Source organism: Pleurodeles waltl, chromosome 1_1, assembly GCF_031143425.1.
Source record: "Pleurodeles waltl isolate 20211129_DDA chromosome 1_1, aPleWal1.hap1.20221129, whole genome shotgun sequence".
NCBI lineage: Eukaryota > Metazoa > Chordata > Amphibia > Caudata > Salamandridae > Pleurodeles > Pleurodeles waltl.
Window position 1 is genome coordinate 946,324,523 of NC_090436.1, and position 20,327 is coordinate 946,344,849.

At 43.2% G+C, this 20,327-nt stretch overlaps 1 protein-coding gene across 1 annotated transcript in view; it reads right to left on the reverse strand.

The window, feature by feature from the left end:
* Nucleotides 1-10,152, reverse strand: part of LOC138289633 (alcohol dehydrogenase 1-like) — a 385,600-nt gene extending 375,448 nt beyond the window's left edge. The window contains exon 1 of the mRNA XM_069230190.1: nt 10,075-10,152. Within this exon, the coding sequence (XP_069086291.1) occupies nt 10,075-10,092 (18 nt within the window). The 5' untranslated portion in view covers nt 10,093-10,152. The remainder of the gene's footprint in view (nt 1-10,074) is intronic.
* Between the last annotated feature and the right edge of the window lie 10,175 nt (nt 10,153-20,327).

Sequence of the window (20,327 nt, forward strand, 5' to 3'; positions counted from 1 at the left end):
TTGCTGAAATGTGGCACTGTGAAGTGTGCTGTCCAAGGGTTTCTTGGCTTGCCCCCTGTTCTTTGTGGAGGCCTCAGAGACATCAAAGACCTCCTGTGAGGAATCTACACCTTCTACCTGTGTCATCTGGAGAGTGGTACCTCCAATACATCTACATAATTTGCTGAACTCTACCCAGGTGCAGCGGTGTGAGCATACAACTAAGTATTGTACCTGGAGACCAGATTTGCCTGGTGCAGAGCCTTCAAAAGTACTGCCCGCATTCAAGAAGTGTGGCCCTTCATTGTGGGGCCACAACATGATTGGTAGTGAGCCGATTCACTGGTTGCTAGCTTTTGGCTAGCTTTTGTCAAGCATGCTGCACTTCTCTCGTGTGACACCCGACTGCACGCTCATTGTGTGCAGTGTCTATGTCACTGGTGTGACCCTTGGAGGTGGGGGCATAACCGGAGCAGTGCAGTATTCTACCTCGTGCAGCACCGCTGAACTGGCATCTCTGTGTGAGTGAGACCAGATTGGTCTGGGGCAGCTCAAGTCATTGCCCACTAGACGTTGTGCCACATTCCAGGGAGATATGGGATTGTTACTAAACATGTGCCTGGAATTCTCCAGTGCGACTCAAGTCATTGCGCGACAGACGTTCTGCTTCATTCCAGGAAGTCGTGGCATTGGTTACTTTTTGTGTGCAAGGGGAATTGTCTGGTGCAACACAAGTCATTGCGCACCAGACATCGTGCCTCATTCCAGGGAGCCGCAACATTGGTCACATTGCATGTGCGATCGGAATCATCTGGTGCAGCTCAGGTCATCGCGCACCAGACCCTGTGACCATTCTAGAAGGGCACGGAAACTGGTAACCCCTTGTGGGTGATCAGAATCGCCTGGTGCAACTCAAGTCATCAGGGACCCTATGGTGTGCCTCCTTTCCAGGAGATGCAGATTTGGTAATTCTCTGTGTGCAACCTGGATGCCTGGGGTGACCTAAGTCATTGGACTGCAGACGTGGTGCCTCCATTCCTCAGAGGTGCAGAATTGGTAACTATTTATGGATTGGAGTATCTGGCTTGGCTGGGCACCACTGAGAACACTGGGTGCGCCAAGTCATCCCTCCCTGCTGTGTAAGTTATCACTTATTAAAAGTAATAAGGTAACCCAAAGTTGTCCTATTGGAGAGGCAAGCCTTGCAGTAGTGAAAAATTAATTTAAGAGTTTTTCACTACCAGGACATGTAAAACTTAAAACCACATGGTCAACATTTTAAATACATTCCACCCCAACCTATGGGCTGTTTAGGGCCTACTCTAGGGGTGACATATGAATTAAAAATGAAGGATTAGGTTTGGTAAAAGGTTTATTTGTGAGGTTGAAATGTCAGCTAAAAACTACACATGTTCGAAAGGGCTATTTAAGTGAGTGGCACAATAAATGCCATATGCCCCCTAGTTGCATTTAATTTACAAGCCCTGGTGCCATGTAGAAACACTTTATAAGGGACATGTGCAAAGAAGAAAGCAGAAGCACTTAACCACTACTTACCAGTGGTAAAGTGCACAGAGTCCTAATGGCCAACAAAAACAGGTTTGAAAAACGGGGGGGGGGGGGGGGATATTGCCGAAGGCAAAATGTTTCGAAGTGATTCTTCCTTGAGTGCCAAGTACAACAGATACTTATTGGTGTCCTATTGCCTAAGATACTCCTAAACTCCAATTCACTAAGCCTTTATACTGCTCACTCTTGAGAGTAGCAACTGTGGGCAGTCATGGTTTAGTTGAGGTAATAGAGGGATGGTGACTTCCTTGCAGCATGATACATTACTCATACACTTTAAAATTCAATGAGTGATTACACCTTTGTCTTTCTAAAGACTGAGGGCTTATTATAGAGAAGGATGTCATGGATTGAAACCTCAAAAATGGGCACAGAGACACACACAAGACACCATTGCTTGCTACCAAGAATTTGACAATTTGCTACCCTCACCTCAGTTAACTGTATTATCAAGTATGTTTAAGTACTCTTCAAGGCAGAACTTGCAGTCATACTTTGAAAAAATGCTTCCAAGAGAGAGAGGTTTTTAAATTAGGTTGGGGCCTACAATAGGTCATCTTAGTTATACTACTATCACCTTTAAGGCTAAGAGAAACTTCATTGGACTCCGCCAATGGAAAACTTTGTTAAAGTCAATTATGTCACAGAAAAGGCTGGATAATGCCATATGCAACATAAATGAAGAGATGATGGAATCATTTGACATACAGACAATAACAAAATATATTGTCCTCCACACTGAGTGGCACAAGAGAATATTTGGTTTTTAAAACATAGGCTCCGTATTTTATTTTAACTTCCTACATCAGAAAGAATGGTTTCTGATTAATCCAGTTGCATTTTGAGGTTAATGAATGGGGCTAAGAAAATGTTGTTTATTTTTACTTTTTTTCTCTTCCACCCTTGTTGCTTGGTGCATAAAGAAGCAAAGATGGTGTTTTTTCACATATTTTCTAGTTGCTTTCCAGAATGCAATGAACAATAAAGTATACTTACAGACTGTGATGACATGCCCTCCATTCTTTCTATTGCATTTCAGAACAATGTGACTGTATACATATATCAAAGCCTGCTGCACTTAGGCAACAGGCACCTTCAATAGGGTCAATCAAAAGTCCCCAAGGCTCTCCCTGTCCCCCCCAGAAATGTAGTCTCTCTTACACCCCTGAAAAAGGACACATCCCTTTTTTGGGAAACCATTCATGCCCCTTATTTTAGAAAAGGCCACAACAATATTGTAGACACTGTCATATCCTCATACCTGTGGGTAGACTATTTTTCAAAGCCCTATCAAACGCCCGAGTCAGAACAAATGGAATACAGTGTCTCAAAGAATGTAGGTATAAGCTATGCTGATTTTCCAATGATCACCAGGAATTAGGTGAATAGTGCTTTTAATCAAAGTCCTAGGTATAAAGTTGCAGGCCTGTTTGGGGTACCTATTGATATGTTCAAGAACAACATCAAGCGCTGGGATCATTTTCTAGTAAATGTGCTCAGGAGAGCTATGGTGACTGGGCCCCGAAGTCATGGTTGCACTCAGTTATTGTCCCAATCTTTAAAAAGTCGGCAGAGTGGGCCCTAAATGTTATCACCCTATCTCCCTGATCAACTTTACAATGAAAAGGACATTCTATGTGATGTGTAATATGGTTTTAGAGAAGGCCTGGGGAGCACAGAACAATGTTTGAAACTTACTCTCAAATTGAACAAGTATATGAAGGTTACAAATGTCTGCTTACATTTAGCCTTTATGGATCTCAGTTCTGAATTTGATTCTGTAAACCGAGCAAGCTTATGGAACAGATGGATTAAAATGAAGGTGGAGGGCCAAATGGTGCACTTTTTTATTCAATTACATACTGATTTGTCTGGGTGCATTAGGTAGGGACCTAATGGAGAGCACCTCTGCTCCGCACTTGTTTCATGTAGGGCGGGTGTCAAGCAAGGACATGTCCTTGCTCCTTTTATTTTCTGTATTTATATCACTGAGCTTGAATCCTCATTATTGAATGTTAGGGCTGACACTCCCAAGGTGGGATCCAGCCACCTCCCTGTTTTGAAATATGCAGATAACTGTGTTTTAATGAGGAGTTGTGGTAGGCTTACAGAAGTTATTAGACAGCTTTGTTTAATTTATGAATGGCATGGATCTGTATGTTGGTGCCCCCACATTACTCTATGATATGCAGTTGTCAGCTTGGCAAAACGAAATATCACCATGTTAATAACTCTAGGCTGTTACACATATCCACCTTCAGGTACCTAGAGAGTCCCTTTGGTGACCAAGGCACCTGGTCACACCTAATGAAAGCTAGGAAACCACAGTTGTAACAGCAGCAATCTTTACAATTGGTCCTAAACTGGGATCTAGTCCTATTGATGTGATGATCAGCATTTATAGGGCTGTATTTTGGTAGCCACCTTTGGGGCAGGTATCTGGGGTATACAAGAGATTCCAAATTTACAGATAACTGAAAATAAATTTGGGTGGAAACTGCTATCAGGCACGCCGTCATACTTATGACACTCTAAGATAGGGTTAACATATTTAGAGGATCATGTGTAGCCCCCTGTTGCTTTGGCTCTCTGTAGGGTCTAAACTAGAAACTTTGCTTAATCGATCTGTAATTTTAGACTGTTAGCAACATGAAAGAGGTAACAACTTTCCATGGTTGATGTACATCAAATATTAGCTTACTTTATTAGGCAAATCAATTTGACAATCGATAGAGTATCAATTCTTCAGCAAATTGACTGTTAAACCCAGATTTTTTGCATTGTTAAACATGAACAGGGATGTGACAGAATGTAGCAAGCAGAGAGTGGCTGCTTACCAACTGCTGTGGGGAACCATATCTCTGTCTTCTCCCTACATACTATTACTGCTTTTATTTGGTGAGATGTTGTTTTAATTTAGTCCAAGTTTAAGTTTCTTATCCTAAAGCTGTGTTTAAAGAATCGGATCAGATACCCTTTCCTTGTGATTCCGTTAACCCACCATCGACCCTTAATTTTCTGTTCTTCTGCAAACTCTACATAGTGCCAAGGAAAATGTTTGCATTACCTTTATTGAATATTATTAATATTCAACAATGTTGACCTGCGCTGTTATAACTTTTGCAAACTGAATCGACTTGTTTAATGGTCTGCAAATAGATTTCTGCTGCAGTTAGGCTAAGAAATATGCTTGGCACATAAAGCTTAATTTATATACGTGTCTTAAATTTAATCTGCCATATATGTAATAATGCACTTTCAATCTAGTATCAGATCCAGGTGCTTCTTGCACTGATTTTTGCTGTATTTTTAACACTTTAATATGCACTTTGTTACTCCTTTATGAAATAATGTTTACTGATGTTATCAGAGTTTTTATAAGCTGAACAGGTGTGTGTATTTTATTTTGTTGTGGTTTCGTGTATATTTTTAATAATATGTGTCTTATTGTTGCTGATGTGCTTTTCTGGCTTATTAGCTGAATAAAGCAACTGTGGTGATGATTGGCAGTGCATCCCTTTTATCCATAAGTGACTTGATCTTGCTTTAGACCTGTGCAAATCAGCTGCTCACACTGATACGAACCTGATCCCGGAATCAGTGAGATGGTACAAAGTGATGCTATTTAAAAAATGGAAGCGAATGAACAGCGTTGCCATTTTTATTAATACCAAAAGCTTAATCTGTCAACTTCTTCATGGAATAAATGTGCACTCAAGAAGTAGTTAGCAACGAGTTGTGCACAACTGACTAATAAATACCAATGCACATAGCAATCACACACCTCCTATTTTAATTTCCACCTGTAGAGGGTGCATTAACCACACTGAGTGTTCAGTGGTTGAGCCGTGATATTCTGAAAACTTGATAATGGGAATGTCCAAATTGGAGGTTTCCATAAAACTCTGATGTAATACCTACAATACAGCTAAATTCAGCGTTTGATTCATCTTTGGGCTAAAAATGCGGTCATGACTATATAATAGTTATTCACTGTTTCCCTTGAATCATCCACTTGAACCGTAAAATATTGACATTATCATTCAGGGGCAGATTTATGGAAAGTGTTGCTGCACCGAGAGCAACGCCACTTTCCCTGCACCCCTTAGCAGCCCCTACCGCCACCATGTGTGTGCCGTATTTAAAACATGGCGAACCATGGTGCAGGGTAGGGGACAATAACGTCATTTGTCATGCCGCTATTGATATACTCTGCAGGAGTAGCGCTAAATATTGCCACTACTCCTGCAGAGCACATAGGGCCCCATTCTAAAGAATGGAAGGCCCCTTTTAACGCCTGCTCTTGAGCAGGCGTTAAAGGTGCCGTAAAAAATGGTGTAAGGAAATCTCATAGATTTCTTTACACCATTTTTCCAGCTCCCCAACTGGAGCAGGCATCGTGTAGCGCAAAGGGTTACAGAGTGGTGCAATGCATGCATTGCGCCACCCTGTAAACAAGGTGTGGGAATTTCGGTCTTGTTGGGCAACATTAACGTGAAAAATAATTACGTTAATGTGGCGCAAGGTGGCGCTACGGCACTGTAAATATGCCCCTCAGTGTCTTAATGGTTTTAGTCCAACCTATCTACCAAGAAACTCTGTTGGTATTAAATTGATCGAAAACGTTGGCCCGTGAAAGTACACCTTTAAGTTGCCATCCTCACAAAGTGAACATCTTTGGATGGTAAAAGATATTTTAAAATGTCCCTACATCACTGAAGGGTCTCCCAATCCACATAATACAGGAACTGCCATTGAAGGCCTTCCAAAAAGTGCAGAGAAGTATTTGTGTTTCTGCGAATCAATTCCTTGATGCCTTTTCTTGGTTTCTCTTCAGAGCATACAAATGGTTCAGTCAGTTAGTGATGCATATGTGATATAAATTCACATCAAGAAAACTGAATTATTTAGGACACCCAACAAGGTTCTCCAGGTAAGTCATTCCAGTGCTACAGCATCGGTGTCGAAGCTACAGTCCCTTCTCCATTGTAATTGGGATTTAAATATATGTAGACATGTAGGTATTAGATACTTGGGGCCTGATTTATAAAAAGTGAGCACCAGCTTTACGTCATTTTTTGAGGCAAAAGTGGCGCAAACCTGCAAAATATAATTATATTTTGTAAGTTTGCGCCTCTTTTAAGTAAAAAAATGACTAAAGCCTGCGCTTGTAAGTTTGCGCCGCTTTTGCGTCAAAAAATGACGTAAAGCTGGTGCTAACTTTTCATAAATCAGACCATTGATCTCTGGTGCTTACCAAGGCACATGTTTATACTTTTTTTCTGCTCCACATTTGCATCATTTTTTTTACGCAAAAACAGCGCAAACTTGCAAAATATAATTGTATTTTGTAAATTTGCGCTGCTTTTGCGTCAAAAAATGATGCAAATATGGGCCCAAGTGAATAAGGCTGTATCCCGTGCACAGGGAAAGAGCGGTCTGCCCATCAATAATATGCCCATGAACCAAACACAGCAACTTCCCTTGGTAATGGAACGTTTCTCTGTAATGAAGAACAGGATGCAATGCCTGAGCCAGCAAGGGAGTTATTTATTAACGGTTACACAGGTGCTCGGGTGGTGTAGCATAATTTTTACTTATAATGGTAATGTGGACAGAGTGCTTTGTATGGCCTTGTGGCACACAAGCACAGACACAAAAAGTAACCGAAACCAAGCCTGTTGCCAAGTTTTGAGCAGTTGTGCAATCTAGCTTGGTGTTAATGAGAGTCCACCATCACTCTGTAATTAATCGGAGCAAAGGATAGGGATCTTGTTAAGTGCCTAAGGCGAAGGAACTACCTGCGCACTACCAGACCAAGCTGGAATCAAATTGACCCTCGGTAGCACTTCCAGTTCCTTTATCTTGGTGGAAAAAGTCATACTATATCAATGTTATGGCAAGTAGACATTAGAGGACGGAAAAATCAACAACACATGTTCTAGCTTTATACTAAAGATGAGCCTATATACAAGCCATTTGCCAGGCGAAATTCACTCTACAACAACACAGGAGCCAAACCACACAATCTGGCTACCAACACTTCAGGAATTGTCTGAAAACCAAACTTCTCTAAGAAGGATGCTAGGAAGTCTTAAGAAGAAACAATCCAATCTGGCTGAGCAATGGATGATGACAGACACAACTCATCCATCATGCAGCGCACGTGTATCTCATCCATCCTGATTACCGCTGTCATTACCTTCGCTAGTAACAGACCTCCCCCTTAGATCAGTGCAGTGATTACCTGCAGAACCGTAGCTGCACCAGAGGTCAAAATGACTATGATAGAACTGTAACTTCCTCACTCTAACCCCGCGACAGGTCGCACAGCACGCCAAAAGCATCGAGCCCTTGAATGTTCGGACGACAAGCGAAATGGGGCAATGTGAACATGTGGTGCTCTGCAAATCCCCTTACATGAATAAAAATGAAAACTAATCTGTTACATTACTACAGTTTACATAAACGATGTGAAAAATATACAAATAACAACTCTTTTTACAAAATAACAACTATTTCTGTAGGTGTTTACTTTTTTGTTCTTTTCTTTTCTTTTACCATTTTACAGAAGCTCCACCGTATTTTTCTTCCTTATCTCTTTTTTCGTAGGATTTTTGTACTTTGCTTTATTTTATCGGTGATATTGGTGTTTTTTGATAATGTACATTAGATATGAAGTAAAAGCGCAGCTCTCACATATCGAATTTGTGGCCAGATGTAGCAAAACTAGGTTTTGCGATTCGGAAATTGTGACTCGGAGCGACTCGCAATTTCCGATTCGCAAAACCATATGCAGAATGGTGTCTCAGACACCTTCTGCGAGTTGCTATTGTGTCGCAAAGACCCACCTCATTAATATTAATGAGGTGGGTCGCATTTTGCGACCCCATAGCGAGTCCCTCCACTCACAGGGATGGTGGCCTGCTGAAGTCAGCAGACCTCCATGTCTGTGCCTGCTTTTTAAATAAAGCAGTTTATTTTTTCATTTTGCAGCCCGTTTTCCTTAAAGGAAAACGAGTTGCAAAATAAAATAAATACCGAAACCATTTGGTTTCGGTTTTTCAGAGCAGGCCGTGGTCCATTGGACCACTGCCTGCTCTGAAAACCCCTTTTTGGCAACATTCACAAAGGGGAAGGGGTCCCATGGGGACCCCTTCCCTTTTGCGAATGGGTTACCACCAGTGTGACACTGGTGGCAACTGCGAATTGCTTTGCGACCGCATTCGCGGTCACAAAGCAATTTAGCATAGCGATGCGAGTCACAAATAGGAAGGGGACACCCCTTCCTATTTGAGAGTCGCATTCACAATTTGCACCATGCAAAATGTTTGCTACATCTGGCCCTTGGTTCTTGTAGGACTGCGCACATTACGTGTTTCATAACTGCTTAGTTGTCTAGCTCACGCTCACCTGCTGTGAATATGCGTCGCTAAAGAACTCTATGGGGGAAATTTACAAACATTTTGCGCTGGGATAGCATCACAAAAGTAACGCTGATCAGTGCAAAATGTTTTTTCCTAATTTATTTTACAGCACAAAAAATGTTTTGTCCTGGAAAGTACTCTAAAAGGAACACAAAGCAGAGCAAAGCACAGCTTTGAGTTACTTAGCCGCAAGGGGGCTTTACATGGGTGGGATATGGGCGTCCCCATGCAACCACCCATGCATGACACAAAACCCTATTTACAAACAATAGTAGACAGGGTTTTGTGCCAAAAGTTAACGCATTTTAAAAGCAGGCGTTAAAAGTAGAAATTATGTAGTTTCTCCTTTCTTTTCCGACTTTTTAGCCCTTATACATTGTGAAAGTTACACAGTGTGTCTAAGCATATTGTTTTGCGCTGGAAGGGTAGCCTTCCAGTACAAAACCTGTGCTAGACTCTCGAACACACCCTTGCACTGTGGGGCAAAGGTGTGCGTGTTGTGCACAGCAGCTACAATCTGTGCCAGTGCTAGTGAGAGGGGAGGAGACAGCCATTCCTCTGTAGATATGGCACTCTCATGCTCCCTCCTTGTCACCAATACAATGCAGCATTTTTAGTTGTTCCGCTGTGCTGGGTGACAGTTTTGTAAATCTGCCCCCAGGTTTCATTTAGCATGGGCGCCAATTAATCAGGGAGCAATTATCCCCTGAGGACATCTTAGGTTTAAACCATTCTTTGTCCAACCCGCAGCCCATCATCCAAATCTGTTTGCCGCTGAGGGGCTAGGAGAGTGCATGCAGACAGTGAACAGAGCTCTTGGACTTGCGTTTACTTCCTGTTCCTTCTACTGCCTTCAAGAACCCGTGGACTATGGGTAGTAAAGGAATGCCAGGGGTAGCAAAAGCGCAATACACAGGTGGCATCTGCAGCCACTGCTGACTCCCAATTGACTTCCATGTTGTTTGGATGTTAACAATTGCATGGTTTGCATGACACTATTTAAGGCACAATCTAATCTTCTTTCTGGATAAAACACGTTTTCAGAGACAATTCCCATTTCAAAGCATATTCCCATTCACATATAACAGATTTTGCTTACTTTTCCCGCGGTTGCCATGTCTTCCAGTCACTGCAAGTGAGCTCCTCGAAGGTGTGGCAGCCTCCAAACTGCAGCGCTCTAGTGAGATAGCAAAGTGTGTGAGTCAGTTTATATACAAGAACAGGACTGAACAACGCCCCTGGAATGCGCTTTAGAAATTAAGCCACCATAAGCAAATACTTTGTTATGGTTTCCAACGAGGTTTTGGCTGAAATGCTGCTTGTACTCCAGTCTCATTTCACCTTAAACAGCTTTTAATTCAAGCTAAATCATTCCTAATTTTGTTTGTTAATGTTTAGGTCACTGGGATTTTCAAAAGTCAGGATCTGATATGCAAAGGCAACACACGCTTTTCAAGTCTACTGCACCTACACAAGTAACAAACACTGGCAGTGCCAATCAGGGTGTGGCTATCAATAGTGCAGGTTGCACAGTGGCGCCGATGCACAGGAGTGAGGGAGTCACCACACCCCAATTAGTGGTTGTTGCTTACAAAGCAACATCGGAGGATTTTCCTGTGTGCACTAAGCCCACAACACCCTTGATTAACACCTGATGCCAATCGTTTTGGCTTTAGCTGGTTAAAGGCACATTTGGCTCAGGCAGGAAAATGCCACCTTTCAAAAGTAGCACTTTTAAAATAATAATTTAAAATGATACTTGACAATTAGGTGGATTTCGAATCACTATCAAAATTTAGTTATTCAGTCATTTTTTCTAGCTAAAAATGTTTATTTCGCCAGGCTGAAACAGCAGTTTAAAACCTCACATTCACAGGTAGCAATGGCAGGCCTGGGCCATGTTTTACAATGCTACTTTACTGAGTGACACAATGGGTGTTGCAGCCCACTAGGAGTATTTCATTTGCAGGCCCTGGGTAAACATAATTAAATATACTAGGGTCTTATAGGTACATTAAATGTACTAACAAGATGTATACCAATTTTGCCTTGTTTGGAGAGGAGAGGACAAGCACTTTACCACTGGGTGAAGGTGTAAAATGCTCAGAGTCCTAATGTCAACAAAAATAGGTTCAGTTACAGAAGGCAAAAACATGGTGTGACACTGCAGAAAAGGCACATTTCAAACAGTGTGGTATTGAGAATATCAGGTTTGGAGCATGTAACCACTTTAGGAACTATTTTTGAATATTCCATTAAACTTGATGTGTGTTCTCCATGAAGCTACTAATGCACTGTCTTGTCTGGGGCCATTGATGCTCATTAGTGACAAGAGACACTGATGCTCACTGATGTCTTGGGATATTGATGTTCATTAGTGTCTGGGACCACTGAAGTACAACCCTTGGGCCATTGATAGTCCTTACTGCTTGGGGCTACTGATGTCCATGACTGTCAGAAGCCACAAACAGAGACTGTGAACGGGCATCTTCAGGGGTCAGAGGTTATCACATGTTAGGTGTGAGAGAAAAACATAAAACATTGCTGTTTGTGCTAAACTGATTGGCAAAAGAGGTGAAAACATAGTCCAGGCCATGATATGAAAAATGGAAGCAAAATAGCATTCAGCATAAATTATTACCTATATATAATTGACAAAAATGTCCCCTGTTGGCGTTAAAGATGAACCTAAATTTTAGCAACTATTGTGAGATATGAGGATGCCTTTGCGCCTATTATCGATCCTATTACGTCTTCATGAGGGCAGTTCTGCTACAATTCGTTGGTGGGCGCATGGATTCAAGTCAATTAATACATATGAACCATATTTTGACTGTATAGCAAACCTGGTTGACAGGAAACTATATATCCAGCTCAGACTAGGATCTCTACCCTTTAGGGTATTTAGTGCTAACTCGGTAGAACCATCCAGCTGCTCTAAAATATGCACTTCATGCAAAATCCATATTGAAAGCATAGCTCGTGCTCTTTTCATACCCTGCCTATGAACAACCTAGATTATCCTGGGTTAGACCATTCTGCCTACAAATAAGCGCACAAAATTATCTAGTAGCCTTACACATACTAAGGAGTGACCCTAGGCTTTCCTATGCATGCGTTGTTGCGAAGTTTCTGGACAGGATGCGGTCTTTAAGGCGGAAAGCTTTGCCAACTTAAGTATACATTGTTTGTCCCTGTTTTGAACCTTTTGCAGAATTGTATATAGAGTTTTGTTTTGCATTGGATGGCTATCAGTTCATCAAATCTAGATGACAATATTTTGTAAAAATGACTAGCCACTACAATTATGTGAGCCGCACTCTTAATCTCTGATCTTGAACTATTAAAATGGCAGAAATGTGGACAGTACTTGTAAAATATATTCTCTAATTTATTTTTTATTGAAGGCCGTTTTATATTTTGATCATGAACTTTAGAAAAACAGTATGAGTTTTATTGACAGTTCTATTACACAACTCTTTTTATGAGGTTTTAATAACTTTATATGATTATTATTATTTGTCTTTGTTTCTTTTATGTGTTACATTGTATTGTACTTAACCTTTAAGACACTCGTGCAGAAAAAAAGTTTTAAATCCAACAACTTTACCAGAGGTCAAAAATAAATTAAAAAAAATATAGCACTAAATCTGGGAAGTATTGGGTTAAATGAATTCACTTTATGTCCTGCAAGCGAATAGAAGAGGAACTAGGTTCTGCGCGAGGTCAGCAAAAGACCATCATATTTCGGCCCATGTAGTGCATTAGGTAAGGTAATTCACTTATTCTTGACTCACTCATGGTATTGTCAGGACAGGATATTTCAGCAAGCTGGCTGGCCATTGCTGGCAATTACAGTTATCTGAATGGTGTTGCAAGTTTGATTCCAGTCAAAGCAAACTCATCTTTCTAATTTACTTAATTTGAGCACTATAAAATGTTTAAACGTAACTCTTATTACCAAGCACAGTCATGCAGAAGGGTGGCATGAAACACTTTATAACAAACTAGCTATTAAGCTGTTAAGATGTGAATCTCTATAAGACCTGTCTGTTTAACTTCCTTTATTGTTATTCAGAACAAGAACCCTATTAGCCTGGAAAAATTGTGAAGAATATAATCATATTTTTATTATATTCATTTTTATATTCATTGTAATTTCTTTGACATGGAAGGCGCATTCATGCCAGAAGCCTACCTTCAAAACACACAGTATAAATGAATAACCAAACACGAATAAACAAAAACATTCTCGATATATTCAAGCACCCAAAAAAGTGAAATTATTTATTATAAATGAGACCACAGGTCGCCTATATCAGTTTGCAATACTTTTACAATCGGTCCTCGTAGGGAATAAATCCATTCCCTTGTTTTAAGACTTGGAATCAGAATATTCAATAAAGCCGTTCCAGCATGCTGAACATTTTCCACCAAATTTGCCCCAGTTCTTAATTAAAAGGGCCAGTTGCATTTCGAACAGACTGTTTAAACTGAAAGCTGCTTTTTAAATATCCTCGACACTGTGCAACGCTTTCCAATAAGAATCATGAGCTAAATATTTCATCTGTAACCAACATAAGCTTAATCGATGTTCAGTGAAATGGTCGAATGTATTCAGTCGGCATTCAATTTTAATTGTCCTGTTCTGGACAGTTTGCAGTTAATTCAGATTACATTGACTAATGCTCTATGTATGCATTGCCACACTACAAAAGTCTCTAATAAAAAATTGTATTCATTAATATAATAATAAGACAGGTAGTGTTCAATAACTTGGCAATCTTAGATAGGCTAGAAAGGTGAAAATGAGCTGCCTTAAGGGTCGGACTGGCCTTTAGGGCAAACCAGTGCTTAATTTGTGCTTGTTGTTTCCAGTGGTGGGCACCGGCACTTATTTCTGAGGGCCAGCGCTTAGTTTTCTGCCTCAAGCATTTACTCTGAGCAAAACACACGTGGGAAAGACGGAGGAAGAGAAAAAAGAAGAAGCGTCAGAAAGGGGAAAAGCAGGAAGCTGCAAGAGAGAGCTGAAGAGGCGGGGAGTGGCTGTTAATGGATTGAAGAGGCCCAAGGTGGCTTCAGGATTACTCTGCCTCAGAATTATGTGCTCCCACTTTTAATTGCAGCAGCCACGTGTTTAAGAGGAGAGCTTTTAGCATCCGCACCTTTTTATTTACAAATTAAGCACTGGGGCAAACAAGCAGTGTCTGGCAGGGCTTCTGACATGTCAGTGTGTGGGCAGTTTTTTCGGCTATCTGTGGGCCTGTTTTATAGTCTGCTGGGACAGTTTTAGGTCTAAGCCTAATAGCGCACCTGTCTGGTTTGCTAACAACATCTTGAGGACATTCAGAAAGAAAATCTGCGAATGCATTCCACCCCTTGCTAAGCATTGGCTTTGTGGTTGTAAGTCACATTTTCTTTCTTTCTATTTGCTGGCTTTATTTGTTTAAGAATTGAGTTTATCCCTGCCTTTGCTGGGCATTGAAACACAGAGGTCAAATGCCAGGCTCTCATTTCCAGGGAGCTTGGAATTTACTATTCTTCCGCTTACTTCAAGTCTGAGAATTTCCATGACAATCATGCTGGCTATTGGGAGTATTTCTGATATTTCTGAAGTGTGGTGGAAACAAATGTTTGAATACCATCAAAACAAATCAATGCACTAGGTGATGACATTTCCACAAATTATAATTTGTGCTTTGTATAGTTTTAGCACAAAAACTGTATCTGTGTAAATGTAATAGTAATTTCTATAGAAGATGTGTTGTCTGTAATGACAATGCCCTATTATACCATGTATACTCTACCCCACTCCACTCTGTTCTGCACCACTCCACGCCACTGCACTCAACTCTGCACCCCTCCATACCCCGCCTCTCTACTCTGCACTGCATCACTGCATTCTACAGTACGGCACTTCGATCTATGCCTCTTTATTCTGCATCACTGCATCACTGCAATGCACTTTACCCCACTCTACTATGCACCACTGAACTCTTTGCCACTGCGATCTTCACCACTCTACTGTACTTTACGCTACTCCACTCTGCAATCCTGCACTCTATGCTACTGCACTGTATGCCATTGGACTCTACTCTGCACCACTCCACTCCATGCCAGGATACTCTATGCCATCCACTCTAAGCCTCTCTAATTTACACTACACCACAATACTCTACTCCACTGCACTGCATGTCACTGCACTCTACCCTGCACCACTCTACTCAACCAGGCACCATTCCACTCTGTGAGAAGGTAGCCTCTTTCTAGCCTTGTTACCCCCACTTTTGGCCTGTTTGTGAGTGTATGTCAGGGTGTTTGTCACTGTTTTCACTGTCTCACTGGGATCCTGATAGCCAGGCCTCAGTGCTCATAGTGAAAACACCATGTTTTCAGTATGGTTGTTATGTGTCACTGGGATCCTGCTAGTCAGGACCCCAGTGCTCATAGGTTTGTGGCCTATATGTATGTGTCACTGGGACCCTGTCACACAGGGCCCCAGTGCTCATAGGTGTGCATGTATATGTTCCCTGTGTGGTGCCTAACTGTCTCACTGAGGCTCTGCTAACCAGAACCTCAGTGGTTATGCTCTCTCATTACTTTCAAATTGTCACTAACAGGCTAGTGACCATTTTTACCAATTTACATTGGCTTACTGGAACACCCTTATAATTCCCTAGTATATGGTACTGAGGTACCCAGGGTATTGGGGTTCCAGGAGATCCCTATGGGCTGCAGCATTTCTTTTGCCACCCATAGGGAGCTCTGACAATTCTTACACAGGCCTGCCACTGCAGCCTGAGTGAAATAACGTCCACGTTATTTCACAGCCATTTTACACTGCACTTAAGTAACTTATAAGTCACCTATATGTCTAACCTTTACCTGGTAAAGGTTAGGTGCAAAGTTACTTAGTGTGAGGGCACCCTGGCACTAGCCAAGGTGCCCCCACATTGTTCAGAGCCAATTCACTGAACTTTGTGAGTGCGGGGACACCATTACACGCGTGCACTACATATAGGTCACTACCTATATGTAGCTTCACCATGGTAACTCCGAATATGGCCATGTAACATGTCTATGATCATGGAATTGCCCCCTCTATGCCATCCTGGCATTGGTGGTACAATTCCATGATCCCAGTGGTCTGTAGCACAGACCCTGGTACTGCCAGACTGCCCTTCCTGGGGTTTCTCTGCAGCTGCTGCTGCTGCCAACCCCTCAGACAGGCATCTGCCCTCCTGGGGTCCAGCCAGGCCTGGCCCAGGATGGCAGAACAAAGAACTTCCTCTGAGAGAGGGTGTGACACCCTCTCCCTTTGGAAAATGGTGTGAAGGCAGGGGAGGAGTAGCCTCCCCCAGCCTCTGGAAATGCTTTGTTGGGCACAGATGTGCCCAATTCTGCATAAGCCAGTCTACACCGGTTCAGGGACCCCTTAGCCCCTGCTCTGGCGCGAAACTGGACAAAGGAAAGGGGAGTGACCACTCCCCTGACCTGCACCTCCCCTGGGAGGTGTCCAGAGCTCCTCCAGTGTGCTCCAGACCTCTGCCATCTTGGAAACAGAGGTGCTGCTGGCACACTGGACTGCTCTGAGTGGCCAGTGCCACCAGGTGACGTCAGAGACTCCTTGTGATAGGCTCCTTCAGGTGTTAGTAGCCTTTCCTCTCTCCTAGGTAGCCAAACCCTCTTTTCTGGCTATTTAGGGTCTCTGTCTCTGGGGAAACTTTAGATAACGAATGCATGAGCTCAGCCGAGTTCCTCTGCATCTCCCTCTTCACCTTCTGATAAGGAATCGACCGCTGACCGCGCTGGAAGCCTGCAAACCTGCAACATAGTAGCAAAGACGACTACTGCAACTCTGTAACGCTGATCCTGCCGCCTTCTCGACTGTTTTCCTGCTTGTGCATGCTGTGGGGGTAGCCTGCCTCCTCTCTGCACCAGAAGCTCCGAAGAAATCTCCCGTGGGTCGACGGAATCGTCCCCCTGCAACCGCAGGCACCAAAAAGCTGCATCTCCGGTCCCTTGGGTCTCCTCTCAGCACGACGAGCGAGGTCCCACGAATCCAGCGACACCGTCCAAGTGACCCCCACAGTCCAGTGACTCTTCAGCCCAAGTTTGGTGGAGGTAAGTCCTTGCCTCACCTCGCTGGGCTGCATTGCTGGGAACCGCGACTTTGCAAGCTTCTCCGGCCCCTGTGCACTTCCGGCGGAAATCCTGTGTGCACAGCCAAGCCTGGGTCCACGGCACTCTAACCTGCATTGCACGACTTTCTAAGTTGGTCTCCGGCGACGTGGGACTCCTTTGTGCAACTTCGGCGAGCACCGTTTCACGCATCCTCGTAGTGCCTGTTTCTGGCACTTCTCCGGGTGCTACCTGCTTCAGTGAGGGCTCTTTGTCTTGCTCGACGTCCCCTCTCTCTGCAGGTCCAATTTGCGACCTCCTGGTCCCTCCTGGGCCCCAGCAGCGTCCAAAAACGCCAAACGCACGATTTGCGTGTAGCAAGGCTTGTTGGCGTCCATCCGGCGGGAAAACACTTCTGCACGACTCTCCAAGGCGTGTGGGATCCATCCTCCAAAGGGGAAGTCTCTAGCCCTTGTCGTTCCTGCAGTATTCACAGTTCTTCAGCCTAGTAAGAGCTTCTTTGCACCAACCGCTGGCATTTCTTGGGCATCTGCCCATCTCCGAGCTGCTTGTGACTTTTGGACTTGGTCCCCTTGCTCCACAGGTACCTTCAGACAGGAATCCATCGTTGTTGCATTGCTGATTTGTGTTTTCCTTGCATTCTCCCTCTAACACGACTATTTTGTCCTTAGGGGAACTTTGGTGCACTTTGCACTCACTTTTCAGGGTCTTGGGGAGGGTTATTTTTCTAACTCTCACTATTTTCTAATAGTCCCAGCGACCCTCTACAAGGTCACATAGGTTTGGGGTCCATTCGTGGTTCGCATTCCACTTCTGGAGTATATGGTTTGTGTTGCCCCTATCCCTATGTTTCCCCATTGCATCCTATTGTAACTATACATTGTTTGCACTGTTTTCTAAGACTATACTGCATATTTTTGCTATTGTGTATATATATCTTGTGTATATTTCCTATCCTCTCACTGAGGGTACACTCTAAGATACTTTGGCATATTGTCATAAAAATAAAGTACCTTTATTTTTAGTATAACTGTGTATTGTGTTTTCTTATGATATTGTGCATATGACACTAAGTGGTACTGTAGTAGCTTCACACGTCTCCTAGTTCAGCCTAAGCTGCTCTGCTAAGCTACCATTATCTATCAGCCTAAGCTGCTAGACACCCTATACACTAATAAGGGATAACTGGGCCTGGTGCAAGGTGCAAGTATCCCTTGGTACTCACTACAAGCCAGTCCAGCCTCCTACATTGGTGGCAGCGGTGGGATCTGAACCCACGCCTCCAAAGAGACTGGAGTTAGTGCCTCCTGAACAACACATCATTGGACAACAATATAAGATTATTGATGTCCATAACTCCACTAAGTTTCTTCCCTTAGCTATAATTCAGTTTAGTTGGGGTGGAGTTACTGGCCCTAAGCAGGTGGTGGTATCACCTAGCTTACCTGTAGACTGTCTCTTAGGTAATGACCTAGAGGCCTCAGGTTGGGCTGATGTAGAGTTTTATGCCCATGCAGCCATGCTGGGCATCCCTGAGGAATTGTTCCCTCTCATTTCAAGTGAAATGAAAAAGCAAAGGAGAGAAGGCCTGAAAACTCAGGATCCCTCTCCATCAACAGGTAAAAAGGGTATCACAGTATCCCCTAACCACCCTACCATTCAGGATACTATTCCTGTGGTGGGAGAAACCTCTCCTGGGGTGGCACCTGTTCCAAGGGAATCATCAGCTGGCAAAGCTAGACTCCCTGAGGTGGAAGTACCTCTCTGTGGGATAACTAACATTGGTGAGAAAAACAGCACCATTTTAGTTAACATGGAGCATCCCTCCAACCCTCCCAGAGAAACTTTAGTGCAGAAACCCTGCACTACCTCACAACACTTAGGACAGCATCCCTGCCCTAGTGTGGAGCTCATAGGACAGCATCCCTGCCCTGCTCCAACTCAAGAGAAACAGCATCCCTGTTCTCTCTTCCAGCCAGATGGACAAAGTTTTTGCCCAGCTATGGCTTTTCTGAGACAGCATCCCTGTCTGGCATTTCCATCACTACAAATAGGTTCAGTGGACAATTCTCACTGCTCTAAACTAAAACTTACTGATAGAAACTCTGAAAATACATCTTCACATTGTTGCTTAGCTAAAAAACTTCAAACAGGGTGGTTTACATCCCCACAGGGAAGTAACCATATAGTGGATGATAAAGGGAGTAACCAGTCTATTGCAGAGCTACTCTCTACTTATCACCACTTAGACAATAAAGTCTCAACTGGCCAAGGTTAGCCTTATTGTCCTTCGTTTGGGGGGGGGTTGTGTGAGAAGGTAGCCTCTTTCTAGCCTTGTTACCCCCACTTTTGGCCTGTTTGTGAGTGTATGTCAGGGTGTTTGTCACTGTTTTCACTGTCTCACTGGGATCCTGATAGCCAGGCCTCAGTGCTCATAGTGAAAACACCATGTTTTCAGTATGGTTGTTATGTGTCACTGGGATCCTGCTAGTCAGGACCCCAGTGCTCATAGGTTTGTGGCCTATATGTATGTGTCACTGGGACCCTGTCACACAGGGCCCCAGTGCTCATAGGTGTGCATGTATATGTTCCCTGTGTGGTGCCTAACTGTCTCACTGAGGCTCTGCTAACCAGAACCTCAGTGGTTATGCTCTCTCATTACTTTCAAATTGTCACTAACAGGCTAGTGACCATTTTTACCAATTTACATTGGCTTACTGGAACACCCTTATAATTCCCTAGTATATGGTACTGAGGTACCCAGGGTATTGGGGTTCCAGGAGATCCCTATGGGCTGCAGCATTTCTTTTGCCACCCATAGGGAGCTCTGACAATTCTTACACAGGCCTGCCACTGCAGCCTGAGTGAAATAACGTCCACGTTATTTCACAGCCATTTTACACTGCACTTAAGTAACTTATAAGTCACCTATATGTCTAACCTTTACCTGGTAAAGGTTAGGTGCAAAGTTACTTAGTGTGAGGGCACCCTGGCACTAGCCAAGGTGCCCCCACATTGTTCAGAGCCAATTCACTGAACTTTGTGAGTGCGGGGACACCATTACACGCGTGCACTACATATAGGTCACTACCTATATGTAGCTTCACCATGGTAACTCCGAATATGGCCATGTAACATGTCTATGATCATGGAATTGCCCCCTCTATGCCATCCTGGCATTGGTGGTACAATTCCATGATCCCAGTGGTC